This window comes from Lissotriton vulgaris, chromosome 10 (assembly GCF_964263255.1).
Source record: "Lissotriton vulgaris chromosome 10, aLisVul1.2, whole genome shotgun sequence".
Taxonomy (NCBI): Eukaryota; Metazoa; Chordata; class Amphibia; order Caudata; family Salamandridae; genus Lissotriton; species Lissotriton vulgaris.
In genome coordinates, this window is record NC_141698.1 from 1,116,798,677 (window position 1) to 1,116,822,392 (window position 23,716).

At 45.5% G+C, this 23,716-nt stretch overlaps 1 protein-coding gene across 2 annotated transcripts in view; it reads left to right on the forward strand.

Moving 5' to 3' along the window:
- Positions 1-23,716, forward strand: part of LOC147689418 (vomeronasal type-2 receptor 26-like) — a 551,196-nt gene that overhangs the window by 396,600 nt on the left and 130,880 nt on the right. Inside the window, exon 2 of one of the 2 annotated variants that reach the window (XM_086940097.1) lies at positions 20,964-21,191. In XM_086940097.1, the coding sequence (XP_086796223.1) occupies positions 20,964-21,191 (228 nt within the window). Of the gene's footprint in view, positions 1-20,963; positions 21,204-23,716 lie in introns of those variants that run through there. The other variant, XM_086940096.1, reaches the window with a different exon arrangement.

A 23,716-nucleotide genomic window follows, 5' to 3' on the forward strand; every position in this document is an offset into this window, starting at 1 on the left:
CTTGACAGCAGTATTGCATTTTGGAAGGAGACACCTTATGATTCAAATTAGACAAATGATGCAATAACGAAATCGTAGCTGCTTTGCAAGTTTCCTTGTCATCGGCAGCCACTAGAAGATCGTCTACATACTGCACTAGAGCCGAACCTGGAGGAAGGACAAAAGAATCTAGCTGACTTTTTAAAGCTTGACTATAAATGGATGGACTTTCACAATAACCTTGTGGAGCGCGTTTAAATCTGAAACTGCGACCTCCTAGACAGAAGCCGAAAATATCCCTACTTTCTTCGGCTATCGGAATGCTAAAGAAAGCATTCTTTAGGTCTATAACTGAGAACCATGTAGCTGTAGCAGGTATCAATGTTAACAAGGCAGTAATATCTGGCACTACAGGAAACTGCGGAATTACAATCTTATTAACTTCTCTAAGGTCTATGACAAACCTATAAACTGGAGGTTTTGTAGGGTCAGTTCGCTTCAGAATCGGTAATACAGGACTGTTACAGACATTCCCTCTAGTTTCTTCAACTACATCTTTCTTAATCAAGTCTTGCACAATCAATAAAAGTGCACGCTCACCTTCACTCGATATTTTATACTGGGGAATTCTTGGAAATTTCACATTTGCTTTCAAAGTTACTACATACGGTGGAATTTCTAGGAGACCTACATCATTAGGACCAGTCGCCCAAAGAGAATCAGGGAGTGAACGTAGCTCCCGCGGGAGTGCGTCCATTGACAAGTACATCGGAGAGGTGATATTTTTGCCCAGTGTAAGCTGTACCCCTTCCGGAGAACAGTACAATGTCGCATATAGTCGTTTTAACAAATCTAGACCAAGCAGATTTTCATTACAACCTGTCGTCAAAATCAGGGGTGCTTTCAATTGGCACGGTCCAACAGAAATAGACAAAGGACCAGATATCGGGTTGTACACAGGGGCGCCTGAAAAACCTACGGAAACATTTGTTGAGCCAGACAAAGGTGCGCCAGGGAGTTTCGCATGCATGATAGAACTTTTTGCGGCACCAGTATCCAACAGAAACGGTTCGACTACACCTGATGTTGCTACTGCGACATAAGGCCCACTCTGATCCACTGGAACTGATACTACTCCCTCTCTCTGTCCATGGCTGTCCTAGTACCCATTTTGTTGAAAACCCTCTTCTACTTCACAATAATCTTCAACAAGATATTGCTGAGATCTATTTTGCTGAACAGATTGTCCATTTCGTTGATCAAAGTGATTGGAGGGACGATCATTCGTTTGTGGAGGCATAGCACCTCGTCCTCGTCCTCTAGAATTCTGCACAAAACCACCACGACCTCTTTGAGCTGCTGCTGCATTATTTTGCGCTAAGATCGGACATTCATTTTTATAGTGACCCTCTTTCTTGCAGTACGCGCATTGATTCCATTGATATTGAGGTCTTGATGTACTATAATCTGCCCTTTGGTATGAGTTTTGCTGCGTATTAGTCTGATTCGTGCGAGGCGGATACGCCTGCTGCAGAAGAACTTTAGTTTTTAAATCTTTCGTTTTCTTTTCTGATTTTTCCTTCTCCTCTTTATCTCTATTTTCGTAGTACTGCGCAGTCGCAAGTATTTGCGCTGTCGTAGATACAGCCCACGCACTTTCTGAGTCTTTTAATTTATTGCATAATTCAGGTAACAAATTATGCACAAATTTATCGACAAACAATCTTTGTCCTCCTTCTGTACTCATGTCCTGACCACTATGATCCACAAAAGTCTCTTCGAACCTCGTGAAGAAGTCCGAGACACTTTCGTCTTTCTTTTGCCTACATGCTGACAACTTGTCCCAATTAACACGCAATGCTGGCATCAGAGTCTTCATTAGATCAATTATTCTACCTGGCAGATTAGCGATCAAAGGTTCAGGTTTCGCACCACCTATTTGTTGATTATCTGCTGCAGTGATAGCTGCCCAATCACCACCTAAAGCAACTTGATGATCTTCCCTACGAATTTTAGCCCACACTGGTTGCGGAACTACATTACCAAATAACATATCAATGTCGGCTAAGTTCATTATACAAGCCTCAACTGTCTGTGTTAATTCCTTGTAATATCCGGCTGGATTCTTACGCGGATCTGGCAAGGCCTGTTTCACTGCTAATACTTCTGCTCGCTTCCATGGAATGTGTATCCACACTCGTTGGAACTGCGCTGGAGCACCTGCAATACCAGCATTATCATCACGTGGCACTGCTTCGCGCCAGATTGGAGGAACTTCCCTCATAGGATATTGGCGACTTAGCTTCATTTTACCTTTCTCTAAATCTCTTGGTGAACGAAGAGATGGATCATTCCTAAAACTTAAAATGAGTTCCATCGCTTGTTTTATCTTCTCACCCACTATCATTCCAGCAGCAAACTCCTTTTGAACCCTAATTAAATCTTCCAAATCTGATTCGACATCGTCTTCTTCTATCTCTTCACGTAACAACGAGCACATCTCATCAAAGACGTATCGCTGCGTTGGTTCTCCCCACTGCATAAATGTGTCTAGCACATCTCTCGTACTATATCTTCTACCCTTCGAAATCCATCTGAGAGCCGTGGAGTCTAAAACTCCCCGTTCCTCAGTACTCGGAAGCTGACTCCGTCTCTGTACAGAGTCAGGAGTAGGAGTCTTAATCAAAGTTTTATATATAGGAGACAGCATATTAGTAACCGAATCAGTGATTCTCCGACGAACAGAAAGTGGAGTTAGTACACTCGCAGACATAGAGAATGCAGTGGAGGTAGGAATAGATGAGGAAGCAGTAGGAGTATCGAGGAAAATAGTTTCTGGAGCAGTAGGTACAGAGGTAGGTATAGTGGCTGGCAGTGTAGGAAGAGGAGGAGCTGTAGGAACATTCACATTCATCACAGGAAGTACAGGAACTTGATTCTGAGGGATAGGAGCAGGAGCACCAGGTTGTCCAGCAACCGGCAATTGAACATTCGGGACGAGTGGAGTCGTAGCACCTTGTGCATACGGTGGAGGTGACCGTAACAGATAAGATAGCAGAGGATCGTTTTCGGAGTCCTCCAGTATCTTAGCCATTTTCGATGGCAAGGCAGGATAGCACTTGTCAATCGCTAAGTTATGCTCTCTAATGGCTACATCTATGACCTTCTCACACTCGTTAGCTTGCAACTGTTTAGTCGCTTGCTCTAGAGTTAACTCTTCTTGTTCTTTCTGCTCTTTCTTCAACCTTCTCATTTCTCTCTGTTTGGATTCTTTCCGCCAATAACGGAAGGAATCAAACATTGCCGGCCGGGCTTTCTTCTTGAACAATTTCGCTTCCAAATTGTCGAGAATCTCTTGCTCAAAACTACCATGCAGTGGCCAACTAAGGACACCATCCTTCTTACAATAGCGGACCCATATCTCATTATAAGCTATAGGACCCACGCCATACTTACAATATAAATCATATAGGGGAGTCCCAATCGGAGGAACCAGACAAGAGTCCTCCAATCGTGAGTCACTGTTGCAACTAAAACAAGACAACATTTTCCGACTTACCATTTTCAGTCCGGAACACAAAAACAAACAAACACGGAACAAATATGTGCACTCGAACCAAGAACTTAGGCCTACCAAAACGAACTGATGTATCGATACTCAAAACTAAACCAAATAGATTATCGTAACTAGAACAACCAATGATAATCTGACAAAACCAAACCAAACCAAGAACCGATCAAGGATTTTTTAACAATCCTCACAAAAAGTAACCAGCTAGCTATCACTAAATACTTAACTGAGTCACTGAAGACGTCACCAAGGAGAAACCCGTCACGTTTCGCCGTACTAAGGACTGCACCACTTCGGGTCCAAGACAGGGCGACGGTCAAGGCAACGGCCCACTGCAGCCGTCCTGAACGGGAAACCCTCGTGGAAGAGAACTTCGGGCCACTTTTGCGATATGCCGGGATCGATGAAGTGGGGCGCCTCCCTCAGGAATCTTCACACGAAGCTTCTCGAACTCTTCAGGCTTTTGGACCGGTACCGAATGACGTCGCCCCACGTTGGGCGCCAATTGGAGTTCTGGACTTTTTGGTTCCGTCCAGAGGTGTCAGGGTACAACACCCGAAGACCCCGGAGTTCCACCTGCCTTGGTGCACAAATGAACAGAAACACGGGCTTCTCGATGGTGGCGTCAAAGACCAAAGGTTTATTACTGCAGGGACACAGAAGTCACAGAATCTACACACGGGCAGAAACTAGGAGCCTGTTCGATTTGTACAAAGTGGGTTGCTCCTTATATACGGTTTTTTATGCTAGGGGCAAATTCTTTACATGTAATACATTCCCAAAACCTTTGTGTCTAAAACAATAAATATTTGGTGTTACACAGGAACCGTCGATAATATCTGAGGCCAAACATTGCGAAGAGAGGGGTTCCCACTAGTTTGTCACAATTCCCTGTCAATATTGTATTCAGGACCCGGACCGCCTCATCGTAAAGTTTGTTACCTCCCCCTAATAAAGATTCAGAAAGAAAGAAACAGAGCCAGGTGTGGAAGATAGAAAAGTGGGATAAGGGATGTTTGAGGGTTGTAAATGGGCAAGGCTACCGGCTTTGGCCGCCTAATCATGATCAGGTACAATGGACACGAAGACCAGTTTGGCAGGGCTGGCCTCGGGCAGAGGAGGCAGCCTTTGTCGAGTCATGCAGCTACAGCGTGATCTGGTTTAAGGTGCACGTGTCATGTAAGAGGTGAATCTCCGGCTAAGGCTACGTGTCCTTAATCAAAGTGGAGTGAATGAAGTGATCCGAGGCCATTGCATATGTGAGGGCAAGGAAACACAAAATGGCGGACATGGTCTAAGATGGATGCCGTGGGTATATCAGAAATATGTCAATGGAAGGAGTGCTCTTGCTCGTAGCGTAGCGAAAACACTAGGATATACTAAATGGATCATTTGCGGTTCACTGATACCAATATTATGTATTTCCGACAAACTTGAAAACACGGGTTCAAGTCGTCACGGAACCGTCACGGAACCTCATTTCTTGGCCATGTGAAAATGAAGTCGGACCTTCTCAGTCAATATGTTTTTCCATCAGAAGCTCCTGTCAGTTGATACCCGGTGTTCTATATCAGCCTTTCAGAATGGTTAAAAGAGCAACTAGAGCAGTCTTACTTATGACAAAAGTGTGGCACACCTGAAGCTATCTTGGGTTAATCAAAATGTTAAAACTTAAAACATTTCATTTGGAAAGAAACACAACAAGGTAGTTCATTTTGTCATAGAAACTATGGTTTGTGCTGTAAAAAGTAGAATTAAGACACATTTTAAATGAGTTCTCAAATATCTTACTCTTATATTTAATTAAAACATACAGAATGAAACATGCACTTTCAACACCAGCATCAGACTGGCAGGTAACTCCATGGTGATCAGCAGCTTCATCATAGTGTTCTAATGAGGAACTAGATTACAATCATTCTGAATTTAGCTGAGTGTGGCAAATCTGACCACTATCTTGATGGATTCAAAGTGGAAAACTGAAAGCATTTTCTACTGAGGATACTGCAGTAATTGAGGAAATTAGGGAAATTCATAACAAAAGGTCTTCCAAGATGGGCCCCAGAGAAAAAGAGCCCAAATGTAGCACAAATATCATCTAAATGTAGCCCAAGTATACCAAATGACAGAAGTGTGAAAAAGGCTTACTTTTTTTTGCAGTTTTATATAGCAGAGACTTGACCCACAGATATTGGCTTGCTTTACATGAGTATCGGTTACATTACACAAGGAAGCATTCATTTTGGTTTAAGGCATGGGGAGATTAAGTGTTTTGCCCAAAATCACCAGATGTTGAGCCGACGTTAAAACTCAAACCTGGCTCCCCAGTTGCAAAGTCTGCAGCTCTGACCGTAATGCCATAACCTTGATTCTAGGTGCAACAAGTAATCAAGTGATCAACTGGATACAAAAACATTGATATAGCAAATAATTTAAAAGCGCTTTCCCGCTATTTAAGAACTCAGAAATGTTTGCTCATATTAGTTCTTTAGAGGACTAACCATAATTTCTATGGGAAAAGACCGCCTAATGCTTATAATTTGTAAAGGAATGCTTTAGGTATTACAGTTTTGATTCCATCAATAAACATAGCATGTTAGTGATCTAGTTGTTCATTAGAACACGGTAGGGAGGCAGAGGTAAGGGGCATGCACTCGGACAATTGAGGGCAGGAAGGAGATGGAGGCAGCAAGTTGACCACGCTGGGATGGGCAGGAGCGGCTGTGGCAGCACAATAGACCATGGAGGACAAGGTCAACAAATCAACCTTGTAGGGCAAATAAGAGAGGCTCCGGTATTACAGCATAGCATTGAGCGTAGAATTGAGAGGCAGTGTCAGTACAACCATACATGCCAATGGACCCGATTCGGGTAGGAGACTCACAATGTTTTTAAGCCCAAATAGACTTTATTTTCGCTGTATCCTGCCTAAAATCTCCTCTTTTTCAATCTAAGTCAAAGGAGAAAATCAATTCCCAGATTTATTTGTTTCACAATTTTCCTCTTACCAAGTTCATGGACTCAGACAATAAAGGGCAGGAGGGAAGTGGGCAGGGGCACCACACTGACATTACAGGGCATCCACCAGAGGTTGCAGCAGCACAATACACCACACAGAGCAAGCAGGAGGGCAGTGCAGTACAACAGTTCGTTGTGCAGTACAATGAACCATGGATGGGAAAGGGGCCAGCACATGGTAAAAGGAGGGCAGGGGGAAAGATGGCAGGGCAGGTGAACCAACCTGACAATGCAGGGTAGGCAGGATAGGCACTGAAATCACAACACACCATGGTGAGCAACAGGTAGACTTTAACCCTATCAGTGCTCATGACGGAATGGTTCCGTCATGAGCACCAATGCTCCTGTGCTCATGATGGAACCATTCTATCATAAGAACAGGGGCACTAAATCCCTATGCTGCAGACTGCAGAGTGATTGCATTTTCATTGCAATGACAATCACACACATGGCGCACTGACGTCATTGCATTGAAAATGAAACTGAAACTTATTTCAGTTTCGTTGTTTCGGTGCTCATGGGGCTATCTCAGTCCCCTGAGCACCAAAACTCTTTGGAGAATTCCCCCTAGTGGATCCCTGTTTGGGGAGCACCCCAGGTGGGCGATCCCCAAGCAGGGATCCACCCACTAGCCACCAGGAAGAGGGGAGCATTACCTTGGGCATGGGCCTTTGCTTTCCCCATAAAATTGTGGTACAGACTGTCTTTCTGACCCCCGGGGGGGGCAGAAAGTTTACCAAGCACCAGGGATTTGTTATATATATATATATGTAGGGGTGGGGGCTACCCAGAATGGACATGTCAATGCCCCCACCCCCCCAAAAAAAGGCTACAGTATTTATGTCCCACCCCTGGTAGGCAGATGGGGCAATAGCTCCTTATCTGCCACCCCAGGGGGGGGGGGGGGGGCAGAAATCTCACCAGGCACCCTGGGACCGAAAATGCATATGATCCCTATCTATCAGAAAACGTCCTGGTTTTGCAAGGGAGACATCTGCGTTTTTGGTCCCGTGCTCAGCGGCCATGGAGGGAAACCTACCAAACCCAGATATTTCTGAAAACTAGACACCCGGGGGAAGCTTGCGTGGATCCCACATTTTTTCCTACCCAGAATCCCTCGCAAACCATAAATCTAGCTAAACAATCACATTTTCCTCACATTTCTGGCTGGAATCACTGTGCAGGCAAAAATGTCCTACCACTCAGCGTTCCCCTCAGTCTACCGAGTAAAATAATACCTCACTTGTGTAGGTGGGCCAAGTGCCTGCGACTGGGAAAGCCCAAAAACATAGGGAGTGGGGGTATACCACCGAAAACTCTAAGCACTATATATTTAAGAAATAGTACCTCACTCGTGTGGGTGGCCCAAGTACCAATGACAGGCAAGGGCCCATAACGTATTGAGGAGACATCAAAATTACCTATCACAAAACAACCTTGTTTTGCAAGGGGATGTCACCAGGGTTTTTTGCCCTGGGCTCGGTGGCCATCTAAGGAACCCTACCAAACCCACATATTTCTGAAAACTAGACACCTGGCGGAGTCAAGGGAGGTATGGCTTGTGTGGACCCCCAAATGTTTCCCAACCCAGAATCCCCTGCAAACCTGAATTTAGCTGAAAAAATCACTTTGTTCTCAAATTTCTGTTTGGGAAAGTTATGGGATCACTGGGTTGACACAAATTTCCTACCACCCAGCGTTCCCCTAGGTCTCCCGACAGAAATGGTACCTCACTTGTGTGGGTGGCCCAAGTACCCGCGACAGGCAAGGGCCCAAAACTTATTGAGTAGACTTCAAAATTACCAATCACAAAATGACCTGATTTTGCAACTTTGAGGTTTGCAACTGGATTCTGGGAGAAAAACGTTGGGGGATCCACGCAAGCCATACCTCTGTGGATTCCCCCTAGGTGTCTAGTTTTCAGAAATGTGTGGGTTTAGTAGATTTCCCTAGATGGCCGCCGAGCCCAGGGTCAAAAACTCAGGTGACCCCCATTAAAAAACTAGGTTGGTTTGTGATAGGTCATTTTGATGTCTCCTCAATATGTTTTGGACCCCTGCCTGTCGCAGGTACTTGGGTCACCCACACAAGTTAGGTTCCATTTTTATTGGGAGGCCTGGGGGAATGCTGGGTTGTAGGAAATTTGTGTTAGCCCAGTGATCCCACAACTTTCTCACACAGAAATATGAGAAATAAGTGATTTTTCACAGGTAGATTTGAGGATTGCAGGGGTTTCTGGGTAGGAAAATGTTAGTCGGTTCACACAAGTCATACCTCCCTGGACTCCCCCCGGGTGTCTAGTTTTCAGAAATGTGTGGCTTTAGTAGGTTCCCCTAGATGGCTGCTGAGACCGGGGCCATAAACCCAGGTGACCCCCCTTGCAAAACCAGGTTGTTTTGTGATAGGAAATTGTGATGTCTTCACAATATGTTTTTGGCCCTTCCCTGGCGCCGGCACTTGGCCCACCCACACGAGTGAGATACCATTTTTATCGGGAGACTTTGGAGAATGCTGAGTGGGTGGAATTCTGTGAATCCACACAGATTCGAGAACTTTCCATCACAGAAATGTGAGGAGACTGTGTTTTTTTCACAAAGTTTGAGGTTTGCAAGGGATTCTGGGTAACAGAACCTGGTGAGGGCCAGACAAGATACCCCATACTGGATTTCCCCTGCGTGTCTAGTTCTAAAAAACTTATAGGTTTGCTAGGTTTCCCTAGGTGCCGGAAGAGCTAGGGTTCAAAACCTACAGCTAGGCACTTTATAAAAAAACGGTCAGTTTTCACTGTAAAAACGTGGTGTGCCTACGTTGAGATTTTGGCCATTTCCTGTCTCTGGCACAAGGCCTACCCATATAATTTAGGTACAATTTTTATCAGAAGACCTTGGGGAATGTGGGGTGCATGGAATTTTGTGGATCTACGCAGATTTCAGAACTTTCCATCACAGAAATTTGAGGAAAATTTGTTTTAGTTTTTTTTTACAAAGTTTGCTCTTTGGAAGGGATTCTGGGTAATAGAAGCTGGTGAGAGTCAGACAAGTCACCCCATCCTGGATTCTTCTGGGTGTCTAGTTTTAATAAATGTATAGGTTTTCTAGGTTTCCCGAGGTGCCGGCAGACCTAAAGTTCAAAATCTACAGCTAGACACTTTGCAAAAAAAGGTCAGTTTTCACTGTAAAAAAGTGGTGTGTCCACGTTGTGTTTTGGGCCATTTCCTGTTGTGGGCACTAGACTTACCCACACAAGGGTGGTATCATTTTTATCCGAAGACTTTGGCAAATGCAGGGTGGGTGGAAGTTTGTGAATCCACACAGATTCAAGAACAGTCCATCACAGAAATGTGAGGAAAATGTTTTTGTTTTTTTTACAAAGTTTGAGGTTTGCAAAGGATTCTGAGTAAAAAAAACCTGGTGAGAGCCAGACAAGTCACTCTATCCTGGATTCCCCTGGGTGTATAGTTTTAAAAAATGTATAGTTTTGCTAGGTTTCCCTAGGTGAGGGCAGAGCAAGGGTTCAAAATCTACATCTAGGCCCTTTGCCAAGAAAGGGTCAGTTTTCACTGTAAAAATGTGTGGTGTCCACGTTGCGTTTTGGCCATTTCCTGTTGCGGGCACTAGACCTACTCACACAAGTGAGGTACCATTTTTATCAGAAGACTTTTGGGAATGTGAGGTGGGTGGAATTTTGTGGATCCATGCAGATGCCAGAACTTTAAATCATAGAAATGTGAGGAAAATGTGTTTGTTTTACAAAGTTTGAGGTTTGCAAGGGATTCTGGGAACAGAACCTGGTGAGAGCCAGACAAATCACCTCATCCTGGATTCCCCTGGGTGTCTAGTATAGGGCTGCTAGGTTTCCCTAGGTGTCGGCAGAGCTAGGGTTCAAAATCTACAGCTAGGCAGTTTGCAAAAAAAAGGTCAGTTTTCACTTTAAAAATGTGGTGTCCACGTTGTGTTTTGTGCACTAGACCTACCCACACAAGTGAGGTACCAAAATGTTTTTTTTTTTACAAAGTTTCAGGTTTGCCAGGGATTCTGGGTAAAAGAACCTGGTGAGAGCCAGACAAGTCACTCAATCCTGGATTTCCCTGGGTGTCTAGTTTTAAAAAATTTATGGGTTTGCTAGATTTCCCTAGGTGCCCGCAGAGCTAGGGTTCAAAATCTACAGCTAGGCACTTTGCGAAAAAAGGGTCTGTTTTCATTGTAAAAATGTGGTGCGTCCATGTTGCGTTTTGGGCCGTTTCCTGTCACGGGCACTAGGCCTACCCACACAAGTGAGGTAACATTTTCATCGGGAGACTTAGGGGAACACAGAATTGTAGAGCAACTATTACTATTTATCGACTTTCGATGCATTTCTGCTTTCCGAATGTAAGACAATGTGTAAAAAAGATGGGGGCAGTGGTTCCAGACATTTGGAAAGGTGCAACCATTATCCCCATCCACAAGAAGGGCGATCGCTCATTGCCTGCTAATTACAGGCCCATAAGCTTAATAGCCACCGTGCAGAAAATAGTCGGGAGAATGGTAACCAACCAGCTAATGGACTGGGTAGAAGATAACAGCGCCCTCTCGCCATACCAAGCGGGATTCAGGCGTGCAACTAGTACCATTGACCAGGTCTTTCGCTTCACTATATTGCGGTGGAAGACCGTTGAGCTGGGAAGGGGCAGCCTGTACGTCGCGTTTGTCGATCTGCGGGCTGCGTTCGATCTAGTCCCCAGGTACAAGCTATGGTCGGTGCTCCAAAAGTTGGGGATTCCTGCAGAACTGCTAACTTTAATCATGCGACTGCACGAATCCAACTATGCCAGAGTCCAATGGGGAGGAAGTAGCGAGACAACAGTGGACTTTCCTGTAGAAAGGGGCGTTAGGCAAGGTTGTTCCATGGCCCCTCTACTTTTCTCGTTATTCATTAACGGGATAGTCGAGAGAATGTTGAGGGCTAGTGTTGACGCCCCATCGTTAGCGGACACCAGGGTTCCGATCCTGATGTTCGCTGACGACACTCTTGTTTTGTCTAAGACTCCCATGGGGCTGCAACGTGCATTAAGCATTTTTGATGCTTTTTGCTTGGAGCATGGGCTAGAGGTAATTGTAGGAAAAACTAAACTAATGGCCTTCTCTGCTGGACGCAGAAGCAATCCTAAAATTACCCTAAATAACAGCAGGCTTGATATAGTCAATGAATTTACATACTTGGGAGTGCAGATTGCGGGGGGGACTGGCTGGACGCATCACGTGAACAAAGTAGTCCTAAAGCACCAGCAGCTATCAGGTGCCCTAAGGGGGGAACACCGTAAATCAAAAACAAAACCTATAAAACCCGCACTGACAGTGTATGATGCGAAGGTTTTGGGTGCTACCTTATACGGCGCTGAACTATGGGCTTGGAATGGTCTGATGGCTCTTCAGACCTCCGAGAACAAGTTCATGCGTGGGATTACTGGACTCCCACAGAGCACCCCCCTAATCCCATTGTTCATGGAGCTTGGCAGACGCACGATCATCGACAGAGCTCGATTGCGACCAGTTCTTTACTGGAGACGCCTTTGGACGACTCCGGAAATAAGACAGTACGCTGAGGGCTTTCTGTGGATTATCAAGGAAGATATCTTCCATAAGATAAAATGGTTAAAACATCTGAAGACCATGTTGGAAAATCTAGGGTTTTCAAATCTTTGGAACAACCCCGAGGGAGAAACCTTCCCAAGCAAAGAAGCTCTTAAAGAGCAATATTGGGATTGGGTGGGCGGCAAGATGCTGAACGACAACAGGGCAGATTCTATGTCTGGTCGTTTCCTGGAGACTAAAATTTTACCTGTCTTGGAAAACTATTGGGACAATGTTACGGTACAAATGGACAGGAAACTTGTCTTCCAGTTGAGGTCAGGATCTATCCCTCTTAAGAAATTGACATCTGGCTGGCACAGACCCACTAACAGCCTATGTCCTGCCTGTGAAAATGCCGAGGAGAGCCTAGGCCATTTTCTCTTTTCATGTGAAGCCTATGTGAATCCAAGGAGGAAATGGCTCTCGCCGGTATGCAAAAACTTGGGGACACGCGATAGTTCAGTGGCCCTAAGAATCCTACGTACAACACAGCAGGATTCGATAGTCATGGGTGTCGCCAAATACATGGGTTGGGCTTGGGCGATAAGACGACGGTCCTTGGGGGGTTGTAGGTAATCAGGGATTCCTTTTATACATTAATAAATTTTTATGTATTGGCATATATTGTTTTATCAGTAATGTTGTATGAGCTGCACTGTGTTTAATGAATTTTTTACTCTGTATTATGTATTTTGTGAAACTGCTCTGATTTTATGTGCTTTTATGAGAATTGTCTCGAATAAAGCTTATACAAACAAACAAGTAAAAAAGATGTCACTTTGAAAAATGTCCTATAATTCACACTCTTGTTTGGGTACCCACAATTTTGGAGATGTGCAAATAGCTACTATTTCTAAACTCTATTTTTTCTTTCCATTTCAGAAATACATAGGTGTCTTTCATACCGATTTTTCACTATTTATATGTTCCCCAATGAATTGCTACATACCCAGTGCACAATAAAAAACCATTGCAAGATGCTGCTCAGTTTTGGCTCTTTGTTCCTCGGATTCTAGGTGAACCTACAAGTCATATATATTCCCACACCCAGAAGGGTCCTGTGGATGTAACGCTATGGTGCTTTCAAAAATCTGTCATACTTAGAAGTTACAGGTGAAAACGTTGGCACAAATGGCTGTTTTTTTCAATTTATTTTCAATTTATCCTATTTTTAACTGTTAGTTTCTATAAGAAAACCTTGAAGGATCCACACAAATGACCCCTTACTGCATTCAAAATTTAGCCTACTTTCCAGAAATGTGTAGCTGTCCAGGATCCATTATTGCCTTCATACCCATTTCTACCATTAACTGGAAGGTGGTTGAAAGCACAAAAAATAGCAAAAATAGGCTATGTCCCAGTAAAATGCCAAAACTGTGTAGAAAATGTGCGTTTTCTGACTAAAGTCTGTCAATCACCTAAACCTGGTAAGATTGTGATTTCAGCACCACAAATGCTTTGTTGATACAATTTGCAGGGAAAAAAGACAGACGCTTTCATCTGCAGCACTGTTTTCCCATTTTTCTAAAAAAATCAAAAACATTTAGCTGTATTTTGGCGACTTTCTGGGTCCACTCCAGGGAAATCAACAAACATGGGGACATTTAAAATCTGCATGATGTTGGAAGAAAGGGACGCACATTTGGTAATGATACCTTATGTGGTCAAAAAGTTACAAGGGCCCAAGCGCAAACTACCCCAATTAGCCACCAAAAGGCTTAGCACGGGCGGGGGAGGCCTAGCAGCGAAGGGGTTAATGGCATGCACACAGACAACATAAGGAAGGTGGGAGGGGTCAAGGACAGCAAGATGGCCACACAAGGCAGGTGGGAGGGGCAGTAACAGCACAAAAAACCATCCATTGCAAGCAGGAGAGTTAATGGCAGCACAACGGTCACAGAGGGCAAGAGGGAGGGGGCAAGAACAAGCACAAAGGAGCATGGAGGGCAGAAGGGAGAGGTACGGGCTGGAAACAGACAAGTGAGGGCAGGAGAATGGAGCAGGAGCTTTACAAAACACCAAGCTGGGCAGGCAGGAGGTGCAGTTGTAGCACAAATGACCATGGAGGGCAAAACAGAGTGGCAGCAAAATGGACCATGGAAGACAGAAGGGAGCGGATAGGGTCATGCAACTCGGTCAATGGAAGGGAGGGTGGAGGGGTCAGGGATAGGTGACAGCCGTCCGCCCATGCTCGGCAGACAGGAGGGGCAGTGGCAGCTGAACAGAGCACTCAGAGTAGACAGGAGTTGCAGTGGCAGATCCATAGATCTCAGTGGGCAAATTGGCGGGAGCAGGGGCATGCACATAGACTTCAGAGGGCAGGGGGAAGGGCAGGGGGAAGGAAGGTAGGGGCAGCAAGCAAGGCACAGAGGCTAAGCAGGAGTGCAATGATCCATCAAGCAATCAATCAGGGGAATCGTAAGCGCGCTACTCACTCGTGTGGGTCTCAAGGCGCTGGGATATCCGCTGGTCTGTTTAGCCGAAGATCCAGGTCTTGAGAGTCTTTCTGAAGGTGTTCAGGGAGGGTGTGCATCTGATGTCTGCCGGTAACTCGTTCCGTGTCTTGGCTACAATGTGAGAGAAGGATGTTCCGCCTGCTCTGGCTCTGTGGATGTGCAGGGTTTGGCCAGTGCGAGGTTGGAGGATTGGAGGTTTTATTTAGGTATGTGGAAATTGATTCTGTCACTTCTGGGTGGGTTCCCGAGAGCTGTCGGCCACCAGATGTTGTCCCATGCTGAAGGGGTGGTTCCAAGGATAAGGACTTCTGTTTTCTCGACGTTGAGTTTCAGACAGCTGTAGGTCATCCAGTATGTGACGTATTGCATTCCTTTCTGTAAGTTGAGTTTGACAGTGGTGTGGTCTCGGTGAGGGAGAGGATGAGCTGGGTGTCGTCGGCGTAGGATACGATGCTGAGGCCATATTTTCGGACGATGGCTGTGAGTGGGACCATGTAGATATTGAAGAGGGTCGGGCTCAGTGATGATCCCTGTGGGACTCCGCAGGTGATTTTCGTAGGATCGGAGAGGAAGTGTTGTAGTGTGATTCTCTGGCGTCTTCCGGTGAGGAACGATTGGATCCAGTCAGGGCTCTCCTTACCTCTAGTCATCCAAGGAGCCTCACGTCATGATAAGAGCATAGCCTCAGGCAGTGGAGGGTAGGAGGAGTGGGCAGGAATATCAAGCTGACTAGAAGGCAGTGGCAGCACATCGGATTGTGCAGGACAGGAGGGAGGAGGCAGATGCATGGACTGGGACAACAGGAGGCAGGGAGGAAGTGGGTACTGGCAGAAAGTTAACTGTGCAGGGCAGGTGGGAAGGGCAATTGCAGAACATCAGCCACACATAGCTAAACGAGTGGGAAGAGGTCTTGGGCTATGGAGGGCAAGGATGAATGGGGCAGGGGCAGAAAACATTGATGGGGCAGCACAACAGGCAATGCCATTCCAGACCCCCCTGCCATGCTTAATGATGGACATCTTATTTTAATTTTTTTTAAACAAACAATTCACTGAAAAAAAAATAAAAGGTTAAAGTGACATTATTGTTAGAAGTTATAAGAATATCATTAACTTTACATTACAAAAACCTTAGAAATTTGCTGAAAAACCAAAGGTTAAAGATATGCTATAGCTAGATGAACATGTCATGTAAAACATACCATTTGAAAGTACGACAACCACAGAAATTCACCAGTTATAGTTATCTCAAGTAACTATAACTCCTACCCTAAAGTAACTATAATTTGCACCCTCACCATGCACTGCTTTTACCCTTGCATATTAAATCTCTCATGACATATTCATTGACTACATTTATATTACCCTTTATCACATCTGAAATGACATCATTGTAGATAATACTGTGCATGGTGGGAGCACAAGTTATAGTTACTTTAGGGTTTCTTCTCAGTGGATGTGAAAAATAAGATTAAAACATAATCAAACTTTCCCTCTGGTAAATTCCCCCCTCCTTGCAACCCTGTGTGGCGGACTTGAAACTACCTGCCTTCCCAACAATTCAGAGCACCTGTTACTCCAAAGAAAGTGTAGAGCGAACAGGTTGCTGTGTGAGGTTCCTAATAATTTTTCATCCTTTCTCACCCCCAAGAATACCATTATGATTCCAAGTCATTTCTGGGACTTCCCACAGAAGGAGTGAGGTGCAGAAGAATCCAGGCAATGTGCCTACCTATGCCAAGGCTACTATGATGTAGGAAGGCATCTCTCTGTTCAGTAGTCTCCAAGGTCTTACTGAAATCAACAGTACTAGAAAAGTCCATAGTCTCCAATCCCAGTGTTGCTATCACTTCATCAAATGCTTCACATGGGCTTTCTCTTCTCCGGAGTCACAACGTGTCAGGTCTCATATCTTCAGGGAAAAAACATCATATATTAAGGGTCTTTCACTCTCAGCACCTTTTACATAACATTGAAGCTCCATCAAAAGTGATGTACTTTTAGCTTAAAGTCTGCGAAAAAATGTATGATGGCATTTTAACATTGTAAGTTTCTTGGGGACTTAGGATTGCATCCCTATCTCATTGATAAAAATATGTGCAATAATGGTTTGGTGTGGGGCTACGGGGCTGGGTGGTAATGTTGGGGCTTTATAGTCATGTTCCACTGACAAAAACTTGGAGAGGGCTTTGGGCTTCAAAGTGTGCATTATAAAGTCCTCCAGGAAGTGTTCAACACTTGGCCCTTTTGCCCACTCAAGGACCCCACCACTCAAATATTGTTCCTTCTGGAGGAGCCCTCGTAGTCTAATAGCTTGGCCATTATCATCACATTGTCTTTCATTAAGTGGTCCCCTTGACTCCAAAGGGCCTTTTCAACATCCTTTAGTGTGGCCAGTGAGGTCTCGAGCTCTGTGACCCTTTCACCCTTTCTCATGATGTCAGTCTGAAGCAGAGAGTCCATTTCTCCATGTCATGGAATCCATTTGTGAATTCAGCAACCCCTGCACTCCTTGGATAAGCACTAATGTATCTTTTAAGGAGGGCTTTATTTCTTGCCATGGTTCTGCTGTTTAGAGACGGGGTGCCTGCTCCCCCAGATGTGAAGCAAAACCAAAGGGGATGATGGGCGGAGTATTGAAAAATGCAAGCACTCACCCCCAGTCAACTGATCTGGGTTTAATCCATCATCATTCTTTAGCTCACTCTGCCACCCCAGTTCAGACATTACTTTTCAATGGCTGAAATCCCGAAACCAGCCCTAGGATGCTTGTTTCCAGTCCAGGGAGGACCTGGCTTGGCAGTTCAGGCTGGACTGATCCCATGGGGCACAGGGTCAAGACTAATTTGCATATGGCTAAGTTCAAACTGGAATGGCATGGTGAGCAAAAAAACGATGGATTTAGGCCCAGATCTCTGTACTGGGGATAATGTATGACATTGTTCTGTATTCTGTCCATCAACTGTTGTTTTTGCATTTGTCACCCCGAGTGGGACGGTTATGCTCAGACGTGAGTCCTGTGCTCTCCATGCCACCGGAATCAAGCTATCCTGGCTGATGAGGGCTGAACGCCCTAAACCGATCCTAGAATGCTTGTTTCCAGTCAAGGGAGGACCTGGTTTGGCAGTTCAGGCTGGACTGATCCCAGGGGGACAGGGTCAAGACTGATTTGCATATGGCTAAGTTCAAACTGGAATGACTAGGTGAGCAAAAAAACGATGGATTTAGGCCCAGATCTCTGAACTGGGGTAAATGTATGACATTGTTCTGCATTCTGTCCATCAACTGTTGTTTTTGCTTTGATCCCCCAGATGTGAAGGCAGTGCTGAGAATGTCTTAGACAACACATATTTATCCATTTTGTTTTGTTGGTTCCCCTTTCCGCCCCTTCTGCCAGATATTGTAGTCCCTGGGGAGGACTCTCTAATAAGGTCCTGTCTGCTTCTGCAACCCCCTGTGTGCTTCTGCAACACCCCAGAATGCCCCCACCTAAGAAGCTCAGGGGTGGGACTCACTGTTGCCTGCCAGTAGCACTGGCAGTATTTATATTGCACCCCCGCTGCCTTCCAGCCTACCCTGTGGCTCCTAGCTCACATTGCCCAGTTCTGGTGTGGCTGGGAGTGTAGCTTCCACGTCTGGCATTTATTTCCTAGTGGGCCATGTCAGTCTTGTCATGGTCCACTCACCAAATTTGTCAGGGGCATATTGGCGGGCCAGATAATTATACAGGCTGCCACAGATGGTTTGACATCCGGATCCTGTTGTCAGCAGAGCATCTTGAGACCAGTGAGCAGCGGGCTCTACGATGTGTTTCCTCCAATGGCGGCTCCTCCCCTATGGCAGAGGAGCGTTGCCCCACTGCTTTTAAGCAGTGCAAAGTAGAAACATAAAATTATAATAACTGTGAGTTATCATTTTATGCTTTGTGCTGCCCTATGGGTGGGCGGGTGGGTGGGCTGCTCTGCTCTCGGAGCTCTCGGAGCAGGGCAGGGGAGGCGTGGTTTGCCCACTTCTAATTGCACATGACTGTTTGGCCAACCCTCTTGGGCAAGCTATAACAGTCATGCACACTTTCCCTGTTCTCCATGCAGGCTGCATTACAGTTTACGTGGAGAACATGCCCAGGCCCCCATACCCTGGATGAGCGTCGACCCAGGACGCTCAGACCAAATGTGATTGGTCAGTGGCTCATGGCTGTGCTTCATGTTTCTCGAGTTCAATGAGGAGATCAGGACTAGAGACGCGGGACTCGGCGGCAAGGTAAGGTTTATTTTTTGCACAACAAGCCCCCCCAGCCCACCACCTGTGAGCCTTGCCTACCACCTTTGGTTTCCTCCAGCACTGGACAGTTCTGGTCTGCCCTCTATGCGCCACCACTTCATGCCCAGCCTGGCACACGCTGCTCCCTCAAGCTGTGGTGCTACTGCGCCTCCACCACCGCTTGAGCTCAGAGATTCACATAGAGACATTTTCCGCTCTCCGCTCCACCTACTTAATTACGGTCCCACTGTTTCTTCTTCTTCAGCTTCCCCGAACTCTGCCGCAGCATTGCAATTGCTGGTGCAAATGCTTCTAGATTTCAGGATGAATGCATTTGAGCTAGAAAGCCACAAGTGCGCCACTGTTGGGAGAAAGCTCAAGAGCTTCATATAGTTATGGTGGTTTTCAACTCCTCCCCATTCACAGAGCAATGCACAGGAAGTTGCCACACGGCGTGAATTGTAAGTAAACCTGCTCTGAATGTCAGATTCAGTCAATATTCGATACAATGCATTATACATGTATAGGTCCTCTAAAAGACTGAACATGCTAAACCAGCTCCACATTTTATGAAGACTGCTTTTGGGCTTATCCTGCTGAGTAGACTCTAACTTCCACTTTCCTCCTTAAATTGTATTTTTTCTCCTTTATGTCAGTGCTTTAACTGTATACAAATGGGACTTAGTATTTCCTCACAAACCTCTAAATAAATACAAAAAATATATGAATAAAGAAGCCAATATCGAAATAGCCGGGCGGTTAGAGACAGATCTGCCCAGGTAATTTTTCAGACTTCACTCCGTGATCTAGCGTGGCCATGAGTATCTCTGTGATGACCTCTGCATGAACACAACAGATTCTACCCACCCACGCTTCACCTTCCTCATCAATGAATAGTACACAACCACAGACATAGGCACTTTGGGGCCGATTTACTAAGAAGTCATGCAACGCAACGCAGCAGGACAACTTGCTGTGATGCGATGCATGTCAGGGACTGAGCCATATCTATTAAGATATGCTGCATTTCTGCTCACCCCCTGCGCTGCTGCACTCTGTGCTGCCTAGCACCAAACTAGGCTCCCTCGCACCATACTGCAAGGGGGCCTGTGTTAAGAGGATTAATTCAATCTTATAAGGAATTTTCCTCTTTCTATGTGTGCCACAGAATGCAGTACACATTGAACAAGGAAATAAGGATGAGAAATAAAGTTATTTTGCCTCATTACATCTCACTTACTTGGAAAGGTGTGTCCTTTTGATGCAACCCCAGTTCACTATTTTTTTTAACTCTGTTTGTTTGTTGTTTTGTGAGTTTTATGTAGCATGAACTAGACCTGAGACATCGGGTATCAGAGAGCTTTACATGGGGGTTTGCATCATTATCCATGTGTGGAGGCTTTGGAAAACCCATGCTCCACCTCTGAAATATTTTCACAACGCAGGGTACTGCAAGGCAGTGATTTGGGATGATGTTTGTTACTCTGGATTTACTAAGCCACGCAAAACCATGCAAGGTGGCTTTGCGTGACTTAGTAAATGCCATTCCAGGTCTTGCCTTGCCTTGCGTCACCCTGCATGACACAAGGAGAACGTAAACCCAATTTAAATCTGCCCCTTTGTACCAAGTCCTGCCACCACTATCCTGGCACTGTCCACTGAATGACTTCAGTTATTGCCATGATGGCATGACCAACTCCTGCAACAACTCTCACTTCAATTGCACGCGTCTGCTGAGTACCCGCATCCAACGCCCCTTCAACAGGCGCAGTGTGGTCTCCACCACTGCAGCCATCTTGTTATTACTAGAGCACATTCACTGCCTCAGTCTGGCATGGCTGCAGCTCTGCACTGCATCGTCTGCTGCAGAAATACACCTGGACAACTGCAGTTGTCCTGAGCTGCATTGAGGTAGACCCTTTTTGACCTCTGACCCACCAAATGTGCTTTATTCAAAGCTTCTTCTGCAAAAATAGTATGTCGATAAGTAGCAGCCCACTGCTGTAGGTATTATTGGGGCTAATGGTTATTTGCTGTGTCCTCTTTCAATCTCTCTGTCTTCTTCCAGTTACATCATTACATGCAGAATCTTCATTTTAAAACTTCCTCTGGTGATGAAATCTACTTTGATGATCGAGGGGATCCTCCCACGCGCTTTGACATTTCCAGTTGGATTTACTATAACAAAAATAATGCCACAAGGATCAAAGTGGGAAGCTTCCAAACAAACCCTTCCGGGGAAGAACAGTTCATCATTGATGACCGAGCCATTCGTTGGCACCCTGACTTTAAAGAGGTAATGGCTCCTGTCTGATTTGGGAACAAACGTGGAAAAAGGTGAGAAACATGTTAATGTGAAAGGACAATAATAATCAAATGGAAAAGTAATTGTTGCCTCATTCACAGTCTGTATCAGAGGGTAAACACAATAAATCGAAGTTCGGCTGCCCTTCTAAACTCTAAGGGGCTTATGTACTAGTTTTTAACCCCTTCCATGCTCATGACGGAACGGTTCGGTCATGAGCGTCGGTTGGCCTGTGCTTATGACGGAACCGTTCCGTCATGGTTCCATAGGCCCAATGGAACGTTCAGCACCGCAGCAAAATTCGCGCAGCACAGAAGGGGTTAAAGCATGGCAAAGCAACAAGTCACTTTGCAGCGCTACTCTGCATCAAAAGAAAACAGCAGGAATGGGTCATATCGCTGAGACATGGTGCATTACTGTGCTTTCTCACTGCGCTGGCGCATAATTGGCTGACTAGAGTCAATGCAGGCACCCTTGCACCATGGTGCAAGGGAATGCATGACGTTACAACGCATACATTTGCATCGCAGTACATTACATTAAGATTTTTACAACGCAAGTCATTACAACGACTTGCGTTGGAGGGCCCTGGACTTAGGAGAAGTATAATTTACTATTCCAACTCCAGCCTACATACAGTAGGGAAGGTGTTGGATAGTAAATTATACTATTCCTTGTCCTAGAGCACCATCCAGCGCAAGTCGTTGTAACGACTTGCGTTGTGAAAACCGCGATGTAATAGCATTGCGATGTCATCCCCGCGTTGTCAACAATGTTTCCCAGGGCGGGTGCCTGAATTGTAGTAACTATTGTTTTTGTGCAGGAAGGGACACCTTCCGACACAAAAAATAATAATTGGAGGAACTTTTCTCCTATATGTGCTGCAGAATGTAGCACCCAAAGAAAGAGGAAAAAAACAAGCCGAAATAAAGTTATTTCTCCTCGTGCATTCCCAGGATTAAACTCACCGAGCCACCCCAGGAATGCCTCTTTGACACAGAGTAAGGCAACACAGAGACCTGTGCTGCTTTGCCTAACTCATATCTACAAGGACATGAAAAGCCACGTAAAGTGGCTTTGCGTGGCCTCGTAGATATGGGTCAGCACTCTGCATAGCTGGTGCGCCAAAAAAAAGTGTCCCAGGCCAATTTAGAGGTGGAATAATGTGGGGTTCCATCACAGAGCCTAAATTAGCTCAGATACCAGAAACCTTTACCTGACGGCTTGTCTTCCACTTGACCACCAGCGTATAGTAACAGATGCAAGTGTTGTACTAGGCAGAATGAAGGTCAACACATATTTCTGGCTACAATGTCAGACTTGGCGACCCATGGCAGGGGAATTATTTAAGGACTCCGACACTCAAGGAAAATGTTGGAAGCAGTGTTTTCTGGTTGGCTGAGTCAAAGATCCAGCCAGCCAGAATCCACCACCCCTGTCAAAGGGCCGGTAATTACACTTACTGTATAACCTGTGCTCACCCTGGGGTAGCTTGGCACTGAGCAGTCAGGCTTATCACAGAGGCAATGTGTAAAGGATTGGTAGAGCACTCACTAATGATAAATACCCCACGTGGAACAAAAGAGATTTCACACAAGACATATGTAAAAATTGTTTGCATTCAGCACATGTATATAATCAATGCAAAATCAACGTCATGTACTTTTGGGCATAAATCACACTTGGAATTATTACTAGGCATCCTAGGCTCACTTGTGTTGTAAAAATATCACGAATATGCACACTGGCGACAATTCCTAATCTAACCCCCCAGCACCCACACAGTACACAGCACGTTTAAGCTGTGCAAAACGCTATACACCCTAGAACCATCCCAACAATCCTCATAATTTAATCCCACACAGTTATAGGGGGCACCCTAGGTCACAGCAAAATCAGAAAAATGTACATTTAGGAAATTAGACCACTTTTCAGCAGCACCTCGGGCCAGGGCCATGCAGGTACAACCAGTGTTACATGTAAACATGCTTTTGGTATGAAATGAACACATAAAACTGCACTGCAGGCCAATGTTGTGAAACACTGGCTGTACGAACACTGTCACTTCCACACAGATTCACTCCACACCGCTACGCGGTGTCACTGGTACCAGCCAGTCTGTATGGAATGTTCTTACACTCATTCACACTTGGCACCCAAATGCAGTGCACTGATACTCAGCAGGTCAACTAATAACACTCTGCAAACCCCGTGGCCCAACCCTTCCTCCACCCTCCAGTTCACCCTGACTGTTCCACAACCCCGGATGGAAGATCCCCAGATAGCGGTTAGAATGGGGTCTCGGGAACAGGTGAAGAAAGTAACAAGTTTAATTAAGAGTTAGACATACATTTCAGGGGTTTGGCCGCCACTCAGGATGTCACCCACAGGTCTCAAAACAGAAAGGAGTCACGCAGTCTCTTGACCCGCTTCTAAACTAGGGCAGGGGACTCTGGCTCACTCAGGATGATATCTGCTGAGCACCTGTGTTTACTGCGACACCAGGTACGAGATTG